Below are 20956 nucleotides of genomic sequence, written 5' to 3' on the forward strand. Positions count from 1 at the left end.
AAATTAAATAGTTCAATATTTATGCCGAAGAGTCAGTTTTAAATTACAAAAGAAAAAAGAAAGGAAATTTCTACAAGAAGAGATGAATTTACAACCAACAAGATTAATTTTTTAACAAAAAAGACACATTTTCAAAAAGATACACGAATTTTCAATTTAAAAAGATAAATTTTGAACCAGAAACTCAGAAAGATAAATTTAAAAAAAATTGGAATAGGTTAATATTCAGATTTTGAACTAAAAAATATAAATTATTAAACTAAAAATATAAATTCATAAAAAAATAGGTTAATATTTAGTTTAAAGAATCAATTTTAGACTAAAAAAGAAAAAGTAAAGGAAATTTCAACCGGGAGAGATTAATTTTCATTTCTGGAGAGTAATTTTATACCAAAAAAGATAAATTTTTCAGAAAATACGTGAATTTTCATCTAAGAAATATAATTCTTCGGCCAAAAATGTTAAAGTTGCATTTTCACCCAAAAAAAGATTCAATTTTTAATACTTCTACAAGAAAGATTAATTTTCAACAAGATATTTCAATTTTTAACTAAAAAAGAAAGTTTTGAACTAAAAATGAAACAGTTTAATATTCAGATCAAAGAATAAATTTAAAAAAAAATTCGACCACAAAACTTCAAACTGTATTTTCAAAAGTTGGCTTTTTAACTAAAAAATATAAATTTTCAAACAAAAATAAAATATGTCAATATTCAAATGAAAGAACCAATTTCTAACCAAAAAATAAAAAGACCAGGAAATTTATACCAGGAGAAATGAATTTTCATCCAAGAAGAATAATTTTCAACTAAAGTATAGTACATAAATTTTCAACAAAAAATGGAATAGTTACTTTTTTAATGAAAAAATCTGGAATTTTGAGTATTTCTATCATAGAGATGAATTTTCATCCAAGCAGATTAATTTTCTACCAAAGGAGAAAACAAATTTTCAAGGACAAACATTAATTTTCTGCAAAAAAAATCTTTAACTAAATATTTGAATTTTCTACAAAAAAAAAGATGAATTTTCAACCATAACAGTTGGATTTTTAAATATAAAGTATAAATGTTTGAAAAAATAAAACAAGTCAGTATGCAGATCAAAGAAATAATTTAAAACCAGAAAAGAAAAAAAGAGGGATTTTCTACCGAAAATTTTCGTCCAAAAATATTAATTTTATGCCAAAAAAGATGCATTTTAAATTTGAAAGTTTTTTTTGTCAAGAAAAAGGTTTAAAGTTTCAACTAAAAGGTTACATTTGAGAAATAAAATGAAATGTCTAAATTTTCAATTAAAAAAAGTAACTAAAATTAATTCTGTTTCTGCCAGAAGAGATTAATTTTCATCCAAGAAGATGAATTTTGAAGTGATTAATAAGTATTTTCAACAAAAAAGAAAATTGAAAATTGAAAATTGAATTTTAGACCAAAAATGAAATTTTATAATCTAGAGCAAAAAAGATTAATTTCTAATAGAAACCAAAAAAGGAATAGCTTAATTTTTATCTGAAAAAGTAACCTTCAAGCAAAAAAGACAGTTTAAATTTTTTATGTAAATTTTTAACAAAGAATTTCAATTTTCAACCCAAAAAAAAACTTTTCGAAAAAAATTGAATCCTCCACCAAAAAAGATCAATTTTCTACCGAAAATGGAATAGATGGATATTCAGATGAAAAAATTGATATTTATTTTTTTCAAAAAATTTTAATCATCAGCCGATCGAATGAAAAAACTTTCATTTTTAATTACAAAACATAATTTTCTACAATAAAAAGGACTTTTTAATCAAATAATTCAGTTTTCAATTAAAAGAATTTTTTAGCAAAGTTAAATTAAATTTTTTATGAAATTTTAACTAAAATGATTTCTTTTAATAAAAGAAAATAAATGACCTAACTAGTTGAATTTTCCATCAAACGGGTGAATTTGCTACCAAAAAAGACAAATTTTCAATTAAGTAGGTGAATTTTTGACTAAAAAAGGTCAAATTTTAACATAAAATTAAATAGGTTAATTTTTAATTAGTTAATCAGTTTTTGACCAAATAAAATAAATTTTTAACAGAAAAGATTCATTTTCGACCGAAAAGAATCATTTTTAACAAAATACAAGAATTTTTAAACAAATATATTAATTTCTAATGCAATTATGAACCCAATAAGTGAATGCTCAACTAAAAAGTTTAATTTCCTACAAAAAAACATCAATTTTAAACATAGTAGAAGAATTTTAAACTAAAAAAATTACATTTTCAACGAAAAATAGAATAGTTTTTTATTTAACTAAAAAAAAAGTTTTTATCTAAATGAAATAAATTCTCAACGAAAAAGTGAAATTATGACCCAAACCGATGAATTTTAAATCAAACAGATTAAACTATTATGAAAAAAAATTTGACAAAAAATGGAATAGTTATATAAACCGATTTTTTTCTAAAGAGAGGATCATTAGTTTATAAACCAAAACCCCATAAATCAATATCAAAATTATGAGACTATTTCTCTACTCCGCAAAAAATAATTAAATTTAATAAATAATGTTGACAAAAAAAATATTATTGGGTTAGAAAATAGTTTTTAAATAAAAAAACTTGTCTTCATTAATCTTCGCGGTGTGGATCCAGCTTTCCATCATTAATCAAAAAATGAGCAGCTTTTTCAGACGCAATATAAAAATTGTAATAAAAAAATTTTTAAATTAAATTAAGATTACCATTCCATCATCCTCGATACTATACTCACGTAGGAGTAAATTAATTACAAGGCTATTCTTCTAGCCAGTGGATGACTGACTACGTAACATTGAGATCTAATCGCTTTCTTTCAATGTATTAATTACAGCTAATTATGCTATACAAAATTAAAGAAAATCTTGTGTCAAAATAAGAAAAAAAAATTATTTAAACAATTTTTACAGTTACAGGTACCGAAAAAAAACGAATTTTCTACAATATACGTAAATTTTTAACGAATAGTACACTTTCAACCAAACTGTTCAATTTTGAACTAAAAAAAATTTACCATAACTAGAATAGTTGAATTTTCAGTTTAAAAATTAATTCTCAACTGAAGAAAAATTTGTCAATAAAATAGATAAATTTACAACTAAAATAATTAAACTCAAACTAATATAGTTGAATTACCAGCTGAAAAAAAATTTTCAACTGAAGAGATGAATTTTTAACTAAAATGAAGAATCTTCAACCAAAAAAATGAATTCTTGGAAATTGGGGAATTTTCTACAAAGAAGTTAAATATTTAACAACAACAAAATTAATTCGAAAAGAAAAATGTAATAGTTGATGTTTTAATCTAAATAAATTTGTATTTTAAATAAAAACAATTGAAGTGAACCATTAAAAAATAACTTTTTGACAAAACAGTTAAATTTTCAACTAAAAAAAGTGTCTACCAAAACTGAAATGCAGTAAAATTCTTCAATAGCCCTCCCTTCTTTAGCCTTTCCGAGAATTGACGTCGCGCCGCATGTAGGTGTAACAGGTGCTGTGCGGGGTGCGCGGGACCTGCGGCTGTCACTCAGACGGGCAGTCAGGCGTGAACAAACAAAACTGGAGCAGGCTCTAATGAGTTCGTTGCCATCCAAGGTCAGCCCCGAAATCGGAGCTATAGAAAAGTTTCACTGTAGTTTAATTTCAGGATTAATAAAAATTAGGCCAAAAAGTGTAAGAATAATTTAAGAAAAGATAAATTTTCAACCGAAGAGATGAATTTTTAACTAAAATGAAGAATTTTCAAACGAGAAAATTAATTTTTTTCAAATTGCTACATTTTCTACAAAGTAGATTAATATTTAAAGACAACAAGATGAATTTTAAACAAAATTAATAACTGTTATGTTAATTTGAATAGATTTTCATTTTAAATAAAAACAATTAAAGTGAATCAAAAAAACAAATTTTTAGCATAACAGCTGAACTTTCAAATAAAATAATGTTCACCAAAATTGAAATACTTAAATTTCAGAATTAATTGAATTTAAGCCAAAAAGTAACGATTTAAAAAAAAGAATTAAATTTCCCAACGAAGTGATGAATTTTAAACTAAAATCAAGAATCTTCAACCAAAAAAATGAATTCTTGGAAATTGGGGAATTTTCTACAAAGAAGATAAATATTTAACAAACAAAAAATAATTCTAAAAGGAAAATGTAATAGTTGATGTTTTAATCTAAAAAATTTTGATTTTAAATAAAAACAATTGAAGTGAACTATGAAAAAATAATTTTTTGACAAAAAAGTTGAATTTTGAACTAAAAAAATGTCTACCAAATCTGAAATAGTTAAATTTCAGGATTAATAAAAATTAAGCCAAAATGTGTAAGAATAATTTAAAAAAAGGTAAATTTTCAACCGAAGAGATGAATTTTTAACTAAAATAAAGAATTTTCAAATTAATAGCTGTTATTTTAATTTGAATAGATTTTGATTTTAAATAAAAACAATTAAAGTGAATAAAAAAAATTTTTTTTAACATAATAGCTGAACTTGCAAATAAAAAAATGTTCACCGAAATTGAAATACTTAAATTTCAGCATTAATTAAATTTAAGCCAAAAAGTGACGATTTAAAAAAAAGAATTAAATTTTCCACCGAAGAGATGAATTTTCAACAAATTAGTGTGAATCAAAAGAAACAATTTTCAGCAAACCAGTTGAATTTTTAACCTTAAAAAATGTTCACCACAACTGAAATGGTTAAATTTCAGTATTCATAAAAATGAAGCCAAAAAGTTTAAGAATGATAGTAAAAAAAGTTAAATTGTCAATTGAATATTTAAATAAAATGAAGAATTTTCAAACGAGAATTTTTTTTTTGCTGAATTTTCTACAAAGTATATTAATATTTAACAACTAAAAAGAAATGTCCACCAAAACTGAAATATTTAAATTTCAGGATTAATAAAAATTAAGCCAAAAAGTAACGATTTAAAAAAATGTAAATTTTCCACCGAAAAGATGTATTTTCAACTAAAATGAAGAATTTTCAAGAACATTTTTTTTAAACTTGCTGAATTTTCTACAAAGAAGATTAATATTTAACAAAAAAATTAATACATTCTGAAAGAAAATGTAATAGTTGATACTTTAATTTAAGTAGATTTTCATTTTAAACAAATTTTCAACAAAACAGTTGAATTTTCAAATAGAAAAAATGTCGACCAAAACTGAATTACTTAAATTTTAGGATTAATAAAAATTAAGCCAAAAAGTAACGATTTAAAAAAAAAGTCAAATTTTCGACCAAACCGATAAATTTTCAACTAAAATGAAGAATATTTAAACCAAAAAATGAATTTTTTGAAAATTGTTCGATTTTCTACAAAGTAGAATAACTTTTATCAAAAAAATTAATTCTGAAAGAAAAATGCAATAGTTCATATTTTAATCTAAACAGATTTTTATTTTAAATAAAAACATTTGAAGTGAACTGAAAGAACAGATTTTTAACAAAACAGTTGAATTGATGAGTAACAAAAAAGTACACTAAAACCGAAATACATAAATTTATGGATTAAAACAAATTAAACCAAAAAGTATTGATATCAAAAAAAGAGTTCAATTTCCGACCAAACAGATGAATTTTTAAGTATAATGAAGATTCTTTAACCAAAAAATAACATTTTGAAAAATTGTTAACTTTTCTGCAAAATAGAGTAATTTTTAGGAACAAAAAATAAATTCTAAAATAAAAATGTAAAAGTTCACATTTTAATATAAATAAATTTTCATTTTAAATAAAAGCAGTTGAAATTGACCAAAAACCTAAATTTCCAACAAAACAAATTTTCAAATAAAAAAAATATCTACAAAAACTGAAATAGCTAAATATCAAGATTACAAACAAATTAAGCCAAAAAGTAAGGATTTAAAAAAAATAGTTAAATTTTCGACCAAAAGGACCAATTTTCAACTAAAATGAAGAATCTTCAACCAAAAAAATTTCTTTTGAAGAAATTGTTTATTTTCTACAAACTAGGTTAATTTTTTACTGAAAGAGATAAATTTCTAACGAAAAATGTAATAGACGATATTTAGCTTCAATTATATTTTCATTAAAAAAAAAATAGTTGAAGTCAATCAAATACACGAATTTTCAATAAAATAGTTTAATCCTCAAAAATAATAAGAATTAAAAAAAAACAGTTACTTTTTCAACTAAACAATTGAATTTAAAAAAAAAAATTTTTTTACTAAAACTGGAACAGTTTTTTAATTTAAAAAATTAATTTTTGGCTAAAAAAATTACAACAAAAGAGAGGAATTTTTAACCAAAAGAGATGAGTTGTTAACGAAATATTTAATTTTCATATTTAAATGCAAATATATTTTCAATTTGTTCACAAAAAGTTGAAGTCAACCAAGAAGACAAATTTTTAACCAATAAATCGAACAGTTAAATTGTCAATAAAAAATCTTATTTAAATAAAAAAATCATTTTTATCAATTTAGTTCTATTCACAATAAAAAATTTAACAGTTTAATTTTTTGTTTCAAATATTAATTATCAACAAAAAAAATCAAATTTTTATAAAATAAGAATTTCTTAACAAAATAAATGAATTTTCAACTAAAAGAAACATTTTCAACCAATTTTTTGAATTTTCAATTACAAAAATCATATTTTCATCAAACATGGAATAGATAAATTAGTATTAAAAAATGAGATGAATTTTCAATTAAAATAATTAGTCTATAAGATAAATATTTACATTTACAGTTTAAAAAAATATAACAAGAAATCAACGATTTCTCAACAAAAATAGTTAAATTTTCAGCCAAAGAGATAAATTGTCAACTGAAATGAAAAATCTTGAAAGAAAAAAATGTCTCTTTAAGAAATTGTTGAAGTTTTTACAAAATAGGTTAATTTTTAAGAAAATAGTAAAAATTTCAACGAAATAGATTAATTTTTTAACCAAATAGTTGAGTTTTCAACTAAACATGTGAATTTTCGATTAAAATTATGCAATTCTAGCCAAAAAAGGAATTTTTAACAAAATAGTTTAATTTACAGTAATAAATAGAATAGTTAAATTTTCAAGTAAAAAAATAATTTTTAAGCTAAAAAATCGAATTTCCAAACAAATGATTCAATTTTTCACCCGAACAGTCCAATTTTCAATCAAAGAAGATGAATTTTACATCAGAAAGATTAATTTTTAACAAATAAGATGATTTTTTAAGCAAAGTATATGAATGTTTAACGAACTGGTTAAATTTTTAGCAATATAATTAAGTTTTCGAAAAAGTGAATTTTGAAGCAAGAATCTCAATTTTCCACCAAAAAACGAAATTTCAATAAAATACATAAATTTTTAACTAAGAAAGACAAATTTTCACCAAAAATTGTACAGTTAACTTAAGAGTAAGAAAATAAATTTTCATAAACAAATAACGATTTTTTAATAAAATAGTTCAAATTAATACCAAAAAAATAGAATTTTCCACTAAATACATAAAATTTTCACCAAAAATGTAATAGTTACATTTCAAATTTAAAAAATGGAACAGATGAATTTTCAGTTAAAGAAATTAAATTTTAATAAAAAAGATCAAATTTTTAACCAAATATAAATATACAATCGAGAAGGAAATACATTTTTAATGAAAAAGATGAACTTTCATGCAAGAATCTTAATTTTCTACCAAGAAACTAGGAAACACACAAATTTACCAAAAATTAAATAGATAAAATTTCAGTTATAAAATTTATAAAAAAAAATTTTAATACAAGTTTGATATGTGTAACCAAACCATTTTCAATAACAAAAATTAATTTTCAACTGAAATATTAATTTGTTATCTAAAAGTTCAATTAAAATAAAATATGAATTCAACCGAGAAGACAATCTTTTACCAAAAAATAAGAATTTTTACAAAATGCAAAAATTGTCAAATAAAAACAATAAATTGTCAACCAGAAAAACATTATTTAAATTATAAATTTAAAAATTAATTTTTCAACCAGAAGGAAGAAAATTTTCAGCCAAAAGATTAATTGGCTACCAACAAAGACGACAGTTAAATTAAAAAAAAAAAATAGATATGATAAAAGAGAAAAATATTTGCCTTGAAAGTGTGTTTCATGAGATTTTTCTTAAAAGTAAAGGAGCTAGAAATTTAATTATATTTAATTTGAAAAAAAAACTTTCAAATCTGTTTAAAATTCATTTTCTACCGAAAAACGACTTTTCAGCAACTTAAAAAATTTTTAAACAAATAAATTAATAAAAAAATTTTTAAAATAGATCAATCTTCGATGAAACCAATAAATTCACAAGCAAGAAGGTTAATTCTATACAAAAAAAAATTTTTAACTACAAAAGATAAATTTTTAAACAAAAAATAAATAGTTATGTTATCAGTTCGAAAATTATATTCAAAGAAAAAACACGAAATTTTTACAAAAGAGTTCAACTTTTAACCAAATGATTACATTTTCAAACAAAAAGATGAATTTTAAATAAGAAGATTTATCTTTTATCTAAAAACAAATTTTAAAAGAAAGTGTTAATTTTTTAACCAAGGAAATAAATTTCCGATAAAATGATGAATTTTAAATTTAAAAAATGTAACAATTTTGAACGAGATAGTTGAATTTTTGATTCAACCGATAAATTTTTTACCAAGAAGATTCATTTTATAGCGAAACACGATTTTTCAGCAACATTTAACATTTTTTTACTAAAAAAATTAATAAAAAATAATTAACCAAATAGTTAAATCTTCGATCAAATCGATGAATTTGTAACCAAGAATATTAATTTTCTACAAAATAAAAAAAAAAATTTAACTAGAAAATTTAAATTTTGCAACAAAAATTAAATAGTTATGTTATCAGTTAAAAAATAAGATTGAAAAAAACACTAATTTTTTACAAAAAACTTTAACTTTTAACCAACTAATTGCATTTTGAAACAAAAAGATGAATTTTCAACCGGAAAACTACTTTTTAGCAATATTTAAACGTTTTTAACTAAATAAATGAATAAATAAAAATGAACCAAATTTTTTAACAAAATAATTGATTTTTCAAAAAGAAAAGATAAATTTTTGCCCATGTATTGAATAGTTATGATTAAAGTTAAAAAAATAAGATTAAATTTTAAATAAGAAAATTCAAGTTTGATCGAAAACCGACGTTTCAACAAAATTGTTATTTTTTTTAACCCAATGAATTTTAACCGATTTTTTTTCAAACCAAGAAGATTAATTTTCTACCGTTAAACGATTTTTCAACTATTTGGTTAAAAATTCAGTTTTTGGGGTAAAGATTTATTATTTTCATTAAAAATGTGTGTGTGCTTTTTTTTGGGTAGAAAATTTATCCTTCTGATTGAAAATTCAGACATTTTGTTAGAGATTTGTCTTTTTTGGTAAAAAGTATAGCTTATGGTTATAAGTTCAACTAATTTGTTACAAATTAATTTTTTTGTAGAGAAAGTTCATAATTTTATTAAAAATTTTTTTTAATTTATATTTTGAAATATAAAATTGAACTACTTCGTTGAAAATTTGCCACTATCGGTTAAAAATTAATTTTTTTACGAAAGGAATTAACTATTTTACCTTTGGTTTAAAATATAAAATTTACCTTATTTTTAATTGAAAATTCGACTTTCTTGGTAGAAGATTAATCTATTGTTTGAAGATTTATCATTTTAGTGAATTTTTGTTTTAATTGAAAATTAATTTTCATAAATAAAAATACAGATATTCCATTTTTGATTGAAATTTATCTTTCTTAGTTAAAAATTCATGTATTTTGTTGCAAAATCGTCTTTTTTGGTTGAAAAAAATTGTTTCTGGTTGAAAACTCACCTAGAGGATCTCTAACTTTACATAATTGGTGAAAAACCTCTTATCTAAAATCAGGATAATTTCATTATAAGGGGGAAAAAAATATTGTAAAATGTATTAAAACATTGAATTGTTTATTACTAACAGGCCAAATGTATAAAAATATTAAAACTTCCAATATATTCGATTTTCGTATAAAATTCTAATCTGAAATCTGTTACACTTTATCATAGAATTTTCCCCGGTCTTAAATTCAAGTAAGGCCTCCGTCCATATAAAGCAAACCCGGAACCGATCGATTGATCTTCACCGATCTATCGATAAATCTCCAGAGGTTGCGCTCTCTTTCACGCATGTATCCTTATCGCATTGTACCGAAGATAAAATCTTGGCTTGTACCATCAACCTCTCTTTTCTGAATTACCTACCGAACCGATCTACTCTACCGATCACTCTACCGGTAGAGTTAGTTGCTTCCTTATCGATGGGGAATAGCGAGTAACTTTTTTATCAACACGGATCCTGATTTATTCCCTATTTTACCGACTGCCAATAAATTTAAATTAGTACAACTCTGATCTCAACTCAAGACGCTTAAGATTATTTAACCGGTACACGATTTTCTGCGTTATCGACTGAAGCTAAGGAAAAATGTCTTACCTGTAGAAGGTAAGGTTTTCCTGCTGATAACCCCATTCTACTCATAGTTACTGTACATTACTTTTTATTAGTTTTAAAAGCCTAATAGACGTCCTCGAAACATTTTTTTTTTTAAACGAAGTGCAGTATAGAAATAAATAAAACAATATTTTGATGTAACGGAACAATTCTTTTAAAATATTTTTTTAGTCAGGCAAATATTAAAATTACTTATAAGGAAAGAAGTATTAGCATTTTTTTCGAATTTTCAAAAGATATTTATGACTTTTAGAAGTTTTAAAGAAATGATGAATAATCGATACATTTTCGGAAATTCTCCCAAAGTTTATAATATTTTTAATCCATGCAAAGCCTCTTAAATCATTGAAAATATTTTTAATTGAATTGAATTTTTCTTGAAATTTGAAAAATTATTAAAAATGTTGAAAAATTACCTCAAAATATTCCAAAAGTTCCCAGTAATTTGAATAAAATTAGAAAAGATTTTTGAATATTTCAGATGTGCCAACAAAAAATGTAGATTAGAAAAAAAATATTTTACAGGATTTTACAAAATATTAGGAAAAATTTGACCCCTTTTTAAATATATTTATGATTTATTTTTTCAATTTTCTACAGTTTAAAAATCTTGCTAATTCTCCTTATGTCTTCACAATATTTATGGAATTTGATAATTTATTTTTTCATTTTTTACTGTTACCAAAATAGAACATTTTGCTTTAAAATCTTCTATTAATTTCGAAATTTAAGGAAATATTTGAAAAGTTTAAAAATCTTTTTCAATTTTCTCCTAAAGTTAATTTTTCAAATTAAAAAATTTAAAGAAACTATTTCAGGAACCTCAAGAATTTATTACATTTTCCCGAATTTTTACATGATTCCGAAAATATCTTGTAAGTTTTCACTGTTTTTGAATCGTTTCAAAACTTCTAAATATATCTTAAATTTACTCTAATTTGTTTTAAAATAATATATTATGGCAAAATTTTACATTAAAAACTTTTAAACTCTTTTTAAAAATTTTAGCAATCCAGCTATTAGTAATAAAATTTTGGTGTAAATAGCCCACGGATTAATTTAAAACAAAATATAGATTTTGGCAGAATTCAAACAAAAAATTTAAAATTTAAAAATTTAAATTTAAAAAATTTAAAATTTAAAATTTTTGAAAAGATAATTTTGAATGATCATTCAAAAAGATTTAGAAAGATTTACAAAATTATCAAAAATAAGTGTGTAAGATTTTAAGGAAATTTGTTAAATTTCGCAGAATTTAAAAAAACAATTAAAAAAAAATTGGATTCATTTTAAAGGATGTTTAAATGTTATGAAATAATTTTAAAAATACTAAAAAAATTTAAAAAAAAATATTTTTAAACACGCAGATGTTTCAACATTTTCGAATGAGATTTAAAAATATTTTTAGGATTTTTTAACCATTTAAAATATAAATAATTTAACCTTTAAAAAACTATATAATTGTAATAGAGATAGGTTAAAGATAAATGAGCTTTTATTATAAGACTTATAACCTTCAAGCAAAGAATCGAGTCATTTCCTTAATTTAAAAAAAAATTAAATTAAATTTTTATGTACTTCAATGTTGTGAAAAAATTAGTCAGCGAAAAATTAATTGATCTGTTCATAATTGATAACATAAAAAGTATTAAACCATCATTTTTGTTCAAAAATTGAAATTATTTATACCCTAAATTTTTTTTTTTAATTTTCACATTCATTTTTGAAAACTTGTTTTATTGGTAACTTTTGATACAAGATTCAGAAAAAGAATTAAAACATTTGAAAAATCGAATGCAAATACTCATTTCACTATACATCCGAATCATTTGAAAAATTATCTAATTGAAATAATATAATTGTTAATATAAATTAACTTTCAATAGGCAAACTGTATTCAATATTCCATTATATAACCTATGAGTAAATAATTATTTTATGTTACTTAAATTTAAGAAACTAAGTTTTAATATTTATTTGATAATTAATTAAACAGTTGACAAAATAAAAAGCACGAAACAATTATTTTCATGAAAATATTAAAATAATGTTTAGATTACATTCTCCTTTAAATTTTGAAACAGCATTTCTATACGTCTAATTTATTCATAACCTTTATAAATATAAATTAATTTATATAATTATATAATTATAAAAAGCATTGCAGAATTATTTTCATATTGAATCATCCAAATAATGTTCACTTAGTATTTTTCTGAAAATTTGGGTTATTGATTAACTTTTAAACTATATTCCAGAAAAAAGTAAAATATATATTGGGATCATTTCGAAATCAAAATTCTAATACTCATTTCACAACATAACAAAAATTCACATAAATAATGAAAATAAAAAATGTAAGAAATTTAAGTTAGATTAAAATCCAAATTAAAAATCCTATTTAACGTCCAATAATCAAATTGATGCATAAATAAAGAAGATGTATTTTGAATATTAATGAAATGTTATTTTACAATTTATAGCCTATATTCAATTACATGACCGTTAAGTAAATAATTAATTTTTTTACCTAAAATTAAAAATTAAAATTTTGTCTTTATGTAATTTAACATTGTGAAAAGAATTAATCTACTGAAATAAATTAATCTGTCCGCGAAAAAATTAAAACATATTTAGAAAAATTAAATTTATATACTCATTTCACAACATTGGAATGATTTGTAAAATTACTTAATTGAAATCTTGTTATTTTAAATATTAATTAACTTCTATCAAATATATAACCTTTACCTAAACGATATATATATTTTTAATTTTCATCTTTTATATTTGTAAATTTTATTTAATCATAAATATTCTTTCTTATTGTGAACAAAATTAATCAGCTGATAATGAATTAAACATTTCAAAACATAAAAAGCCTCAGACAATTACTTTCTTTGAAACAAACAAATTATTTCCATTTTATATATATTTTTATCACATTTATACATAATTTTAAAGATTAAATTTAGATACTTATTTCACAACATCATCAACATTTCAAGAAATGATATAATTTTGACAGGTATAATATGTTATTAATTAATATTAATATTAATAGATATAAATGTAAAATTAATCAGCTAATAATTTATTAATCTGTTAATAACATAAAAAACATTAAAGAAATTAAGCAATTATTTTAATTAAAATATGCGGATAATTTTTACTCTTTATATTTTTTAATTTTAATTACACAACCTTGAAGTTGATTTTCGATTGATGTACTTAATAAAAAAATTTAATCTTTATGTAAATTGATGTGAAAAAACTATACATTTTTTAAACAATTTTAAATTTTATTCATAAAAATTTCATTTATTTGTGACTTTTAATATTAATTTAAGAAACGAAATTAGAACATATTTACATATAATTTTGAAAATTGAATGAAAATATTTATCTCAAAATAGCAGCATCATTCTGAAAATATTGTTAATTTTGAATTGTATTTATTTAAAATTTACTGCAGGAAAATTCCAGCCTTTTCAAAAATATTCAGGACTTTAAGAAGTTTGGAGGAAATAATAAATATTTGATAAATTTTCGGAAATGCTTCCAAGGTTTAAAATATTTTAAATCTATAGAAAGCTTCTAAAACTCCTGAAAACATTTTTAAATAAATCGAAATTTTCTTAAAATTAAAAAAAATCGTTCAAAATGTACAAAAATTACCTCAAAATCTTCCAAAATTTCCTAAGAATTTGAAGAAAATTAGAAAACATTTTCGAATATTTCAGATCTGCCAACAAAAAATCTAGAAGATTTAAAAAAAATTATTTGACGGGATTTTACAAAATATTATGAAAAATTCAAGCCCTTTTAAAATATATTTATAACTTCTAGAAGTTTTACAGAGTTAAAATATATTTTATTAATGTTTGGAAATGTTTCCAATTTATGCAGATATTTTAAATCTATAGAATGCCTCTTCAATTCTTGAAAATATTTTCAGCTGACTCGAATTTTTTTGTTAATTTTGGAAAATTATTAAAAATGTAAAAATTTGCTTTAAAATATTTCGAATTTTCCATAAATCTGAATTTTTTTAAATTTTCTACAGTTTAGAAGTCTTCTTTATTCTCTTCAAATCTTTGCAATATTTATGGAATTTAATGGTTCAACTTTTTTATTTTTCAATACTTTCAAATTGGAAGATTTTGCTTTAGAATCTTTTGCTCTTTTCAAAATTTAACCAAATATTTTGAAATATCTCGAAATCTTAATCAATTTTCTCTTAAAGTTCATTTTTCAAATTAAAAAATCGAATGATATTGTTTTGGGAACCTAAAGAATTTATGTCATTATCCTGAATTTTTACAAAAGTTCTAATATATCTTATAAATTTTTATTGTTTTTGAATCATTTTAAAACTTCTAAATATCTGTTAAATTTAATTAAATTTTTTCCAAAATCATATATTATGGCAAAGTTTGGCTTTAAAAACTTATAAAGTCTTTTTAAAAATGTTAAGAAATAATTTGAAACGTTTTGTAATAGGCGGATACTGATTCCACCTTTTACCTACTGCAAATAAATTACCAATCCTTTAACCCAAATCGGTAGATAATTCCCTGCCTTACCGACTGAAGCTAAGTAGAACTGTCGTTAATTTACCTGTCGAAGGTAAGGCTGTCCTGCTGATAAGTGCATCTTTTGCAACCACTGCACCTCGATGAAAAATCGGTATCTCTGTCGGTATCCGCAAAATGATCTTGTTTAGTTCTCGCATCCACCACTGCACTCCAAGTCCGGTTGATAAGGTAGAGCAAATACTGCGATTTGCTCCGCCTTGAAGGCTGCGATCTCGAGTTTCCCATTTTACCTTTCTCTGATCTCTTTTTATTTTATTTACGAGATCAAATGTAATACACTTGAAATTAACGGTTCATCCTCATCGTCAAGTTTCTTGCAAAACACGTGAGTGAGTGAACAGCATTCTTGCACATTACACCGTTGCACTATCACGTGACCTCGGACCCGAGGTCATGACCAGTTTATATATTTGAATACTTCTTTGAAAAAAAAAAACTGAAACGGTAACAAAAAATTCAATTATTTTTCAAACAAATTTTGAAAGTTAAAAATAATAATACGGAAAACTTTCAGATTTTGGGATCTCTTTTCAGAAGCGAAAATATTTAGCAAAAAATTTTTACTGGGTAGCTGCCAAAGAGTTTTATTAGTCACTTTTTTCTCAAATCACGATTTTTTAATCGTTAATAATTAATAATTTTTTAAATTTCTAAAGATTTCAATGATTAAATGGGATTTAATAGGATTTTAAATATTTTAGGAATGTTAAGATTCCAATTTTTTTTTAAGATTTCAATAATTTGCAGAAATTTAAGAGGATTTTAAATATTTAAGAATATTTTTCAAACTTCCAAGAACTTTTTAAAGAGCTTTAAAAAACTGCAAGCATTTTCTAAAGATTTCAATAATCAAATAGAATTGCAAAAGATTTTTAACATTTCAGGGCATTTTAAGAGTCCAATATATATATTTTTTAATTTAATAATTTGTTTTAAAAATTTCAGAATATTTGACATATTTGAGATTATTTTTTTAACTTCTAAGAAATTTTAAGGAACTTGAAAAGATTTCAGTGATAAAATGGGATTTCAAATGATTTAAAATATTTTAGGAATCTTAAGATTCCAATTTTTTAAAATATTTCAATAATTTGCAGAAATTTCAGAAGATTTTAAATATTTTAGAGTATTTATAAAAATTTAAAGAAAATTTTAAGAACTCTAAAAATATCAACGAATTTTCAAAGATTTCAATAAATAAATGAGATTTCAATTGATTTTAAATATGTTAGGGAATTTTAGGATTACAAGAATTATTGTGTAAAGAGTTCAATAATTTAAAGTAATTTCAGAGGATTTTAAATATTTGAGAGTATTTTTAACAACTCCAAGAATTTTTAAAGAGTTTTAATAAATATCATGTAATTTCTAAAGATTTTAATAATTCAATTGAATTTTAAAGGATTTTAAACATTTTAGGGAATTTTAAGATTCCAATAATTGTTTTTAAAAATTCTATAATTTGTTGACAAAATTTAAGAGGATTTTACATATTTTAGATTATTTTCTAAAATTCTAAGAAATATCAAGGAACTTACACAGACTTGAATAATTTAATGGGATTTAAAAGGATTTTTAATATTTTAGGAATCTTAAGATTGCAATTTTTGTTTTATATTTCAATAATTTGAAGAAATTTCCAAAGCTTTTAAATGTTTTAGAGTATTTAAAAAAATTTAAAGAAACTTTCAAGAACTAAAAATATTAAGGAACTTTCACATATTTCAGTAATTAGATAAGATTTTAAAAAATTTCATGTAATTTCTAAATATTTCAATAATTCAATAGATTTTCAAAGGATTTAAAACATCTTAAGGAGTTTTAACATTCCAATAATTTTTTTGAAAAAATTTCATAGCATATTTAATATTTAATATAATATTCAGATTATTTTTTAAAATTTGAAGAAATATTAAGGTACTTCCAAAATTTTCAATAATTTAATGGGATTTCAAAGAATTTTAAATATTTTAGGAATTTTAAGATTTTTAATTTTTCAATAATTAAAAGAAATTTCAGAGGATTTTAAATATTTAAGAGTATTTTTAAAAATTCTAAGGATTTTGAAACAGTTTTAACAAATTTGAAGAAATTTCTAAAGATTTTAATAATGAAATAGATTTACAAAGATTTTAAAATATTTTTATAGATTTTAAGATTCATAATAATTTTTTTATACATATTTTAATAATTTGTTGAAGAAATATCAGAGGATTTTACATATTTGTAGAGAATTTTAAAATTCCGATAATTATTTTTTAAAGATTTCAATAATTTGAAGAAATTTCGGAGGATTTTAAATATTTAAGAGTATTTAAAAAAGTTTAAAGAATTTTGAAAGAGTTTTAAGAAATTTCTGAATATTTCAATAATTAAATAGAATTTCCAAGGATTTTTAATATTTTCGGGGATTTTAAGATTGTCATAATTTTTTTCTTTAATTTCAATAATTTTTTGAAGATATTCCAGACGTTTTTATATACTTCAAGAGAATTTTAAAATTCCAAGAATTATTTTTAAAGATTTCAATAATTTGAAGAAATTTCAGAGGATTTTAAATATTTAAGAAACAACTCCAAGAATTTTTAAAGAGTTTTACAAAATTTAATGTAATTTCTAAAGATTTAAATAATTCAATAGATTTTCAAAGGATGTGAAATATTTTAAGGAATTTTAACATTCCAATAATTTTTTTGAAAAAATTTCATAGCATATTTAATATTTCAGATTATTTTTTAAAATTTCAAGAAATATTAAGTTACTTCCAAAGATTTCAATAATTTAATGGTATTTCAAAGAATTTTAAATATTTTAGGAATTTTAAGATTTTTAATTTTTCAATAATTTGAAGAAATTTCAGAGGATTTTAAATATTTAAGAGTATTTGTAAAAATGTCAAGAAATTTTCAAGAGTTATGAAAAATTTCAAGGAATTTCTAAAGATTTCGTTAATTAAAAAGAAACTTCAAAGTATTTTAAATATATGAAGGAATTTTAAGATTCCAGTAATTTTTTTTTTAAATTTCAATAATTTGATGACGAAATTTCAGAGGATTTTACATATTTGTAGAGAATTTTAAAATTCCGATAACTATTTTTTAAAGATTTCAATATTTTGAAGAAATTTCGGAGGATTTTAAATATTTAAGAGTATTTAATAAAGTTTAATGAATTTTGAAAGAGTTTTAACAATTTTCTGAATATTTCAATAATTAAATATAATTTCAAAGGATTTTAAATATTTTCGGAGATTTTAAGATTGTAATATTTTTTTTTTTAAATTTAAATAATTTTTTGAAGATATTTCAGAGGATTTTATATATTTCTAGAGAATTTTAAAATTCCATGAATTATGTTTAAAGATTTCAATAATTTGAAGAAATTTCAGAGGATATTAAACATTTTCGGAAATTTTAAGATTCCAATTTTTTTAAATATTTCAATAATTTGAAGAAATTTCAGAGGATTTTAAATATTTAAGAGTATTTGTAAAAATGTCAAGAAATTTTGAAGAGTAATGAAAAATTTCAAGGAATTTTAAGATTCCAGTAATTTTTAAAAAAATTTCAGAGGATTTTGCATATTTTATTTATTTTTTTTAATTTCACGCAATTTCTAGGAACTTTAAAATATTTCAATAATTTTATGGAATTTCAAAGGATTTTAAACGTTTGAGGCTATTTTAAAAGATTCCAAAGAATTTTCAAGAAGTTTAAAAGGTTTCAAGGAATTTCAAATGATTTGTAATTAAAAAGAAAATCCTTAGTTATTTTTTGATCCTGTTAATTTTTTATTTAAAAAGTTTATGTATGTAAGAACTTCCTTTAAAAAACTGTAAAAATGAAAAAAGATCTAAACATTTTCTAATTGAATTAAAAAGTGGAATATGCAAATTTCAATAAAGTTATAACTGAGCACACATTTTGTTTTTTAATTTCTAATTTCTTCTTATTATTTTCAACCAAAAACTGTACCTAAAAAAATGCATTAATAATTTCTTGGCCCATACAAAAATTTTTTAATTTTCGAAAATTTAATTTTTAAATCCATCCGTAGATTCTCCATACAAATTTCAACTTAATATTCAATATTCAATGTTATTAGGATGACAGATTATTATTATAAATAAAAGAACCTCATCAGCATTTAACTTTTATTTACAAGAAGATTTCTAGAGTCGAGATTGTTTTTTTATTAATCGCAAATTTCCTACCAATTCTTACTGAGAGTTCATTGGTTGACTATTAATTTTCCAAAAAATTTTTTGTCAGAGCGGCCCCTTTCCAAAAAATAGGCTTTTAAAAAAAATCATTCAGTTATCAAATAATAATTATAAAGTTGATAAAAAAGTTTATTTATTAAATTCTAGCGTAAAATTATGTAAATACAATATCTTAAACACTTTTTTTAACTTCTTAGTTTGAACACTAGCTTTAAAAAAAAACTATAAAAACACAAACCTTGCTTTTTTCTTCAATTTTCAATTCATATAAATTCAAAATAATTTCGAAACCGAAACAGACTATAAATCTAACTGTTGATAATTCGAGGAAATTTAATTTTCCACAGTTAAAAATTGAAAAAAATTAACTTTCGAAAATTAAATTTTTAGCAGTTGAATTTTCTTCATTTTAAAACAGTCTAAAACTTAAGAAGACATAAAAAACTGTTTAAAATTTTAAAAATTCAACTGTTGGAGATTGAATAAAGAAGATTAAACATTCTTCAATTTTTTCATTTTTCAGAAGTTGAATTTTCTTCGATTTTCAATGATTAAAAACCCAACTTTTAATAAAATGCTTGTTTTTAATTTCAAAGTTTGAAAAATATTTTGTAAAAGAAACTGTTTGCTTATTTAAGATTAATATAAAATCTGCTTTCTTATATTTAGTTTTATGCATCGAAATCAGAGCATGAAAAAAATTCACAAATCAGAATTAGTTTCTCAAACTACATCTTTTCCGGTTCATTAGAGATACTTAAATAATAATAATAAAAAAAAGAAAACTGTAATTTAATCTGAATACATTGAATCAGAATTAACCACAAGAACTGCTAATTTAAACAAATAAGATTCACTTTATTTCATGAGTTTTCTACTGTTGAAATACCGACAGTGAATAATAAAAAAAATAAATAAAAATTCAAACTGTTGAGAATTTAATTTATAATTTTCTTTAATTTTGAATACTTGGATTTTCGTTTTCCTTTTATCTTCAACGGTTGAATTTTTAACAGCTAAAAATTAAAAAAAAAAAGAACTGTTGAACTAAAAAGAAAATTCAATTTTTTTTCGATTTTCGTTTAATTAAAAATTAAATTAATTAATTAAAATTAAAGAAAATTCTACTTTTTAAATTTGAGTTAAGAAAATTGAATTTTTTTTTAAATTTTCAATTTTTAGCAGTCGAAGTTTCTTGAACTTTCAATAGCTAAAATAGAAAATAAAAATTCAACTACTGAAAATGCAATTTTAAATTTTGTTAGATTTTGAACAGTTGAATTTTCTGTAATTTTCCTTTTTTAACAGTTGAAAATTGAAAATTTTACTATTAAAAATTCAGGGAAGGAAATTGAATGTTACTTAAAATTTTTAATGTTCAGCAGTTAAACTTTCTTGAATTGTCAATTGCTAAAATAGAAAATAAAAATTCAACTGTTAAAAATTTAATTTAAAATGTTCTCTAATTTTAAACATTTTAATTTTCGTTTTTCTTCCATCTTTAATGGTTGCATTTTTAACAGCTAAAAATTAAAAAAAAAATGAACTGTTGAAATAAAAAGAAAATTCAATTTTTTCGATTTTCGTTTAATTAAAAATTAAATTAATTAATTAAAATTAAAGAAAATTCTGCTGT

The 20956-nt window shown here is 21.5% G+C and overlaps 1 protein-coding gene across 3 annotated transcripts in view; it reads right to left on the reverse strand.

Annotated features, from left to right (window-relative positions):
- Positions 1-20956, reverse strand: part of LOC117171085 — a 277166-nt gene that overhangs the window by 244951 nt on the left and 11259 nt on the right. For all 3 annotated transcript variants that reach the window (XM_033358135.1, XM_033358134.1, XM_033358133.1), the window contains one exon: positions 15121-15534. In XM_033358135.1, the coding sequence (XP_033214026.1) occupies positions 15121-15323 (203 nt within the window). In that variant the 5' untranslated portion in view covers positions 15324-15534. The remainder of the gene's footprint in view (positions 1-15120; positions 15535-20956) is intronic.

This window comes from Belonocnema kinseyi, chromosome 4, assembly GCF_010883055.1.
Source record: "Belonocnema kinseyi isolate 2016_QV_RU_SX_M_011 chromosome 4, B_treatae_v1, whole genome shotgun sequence".
Taxonomy (NCBI): Eukaryota; Metazoa; Arthropoda; class Insecta; order Hymenoptera; family Cynipidae; genus Belonocnema; species Belonocnema kinseyi.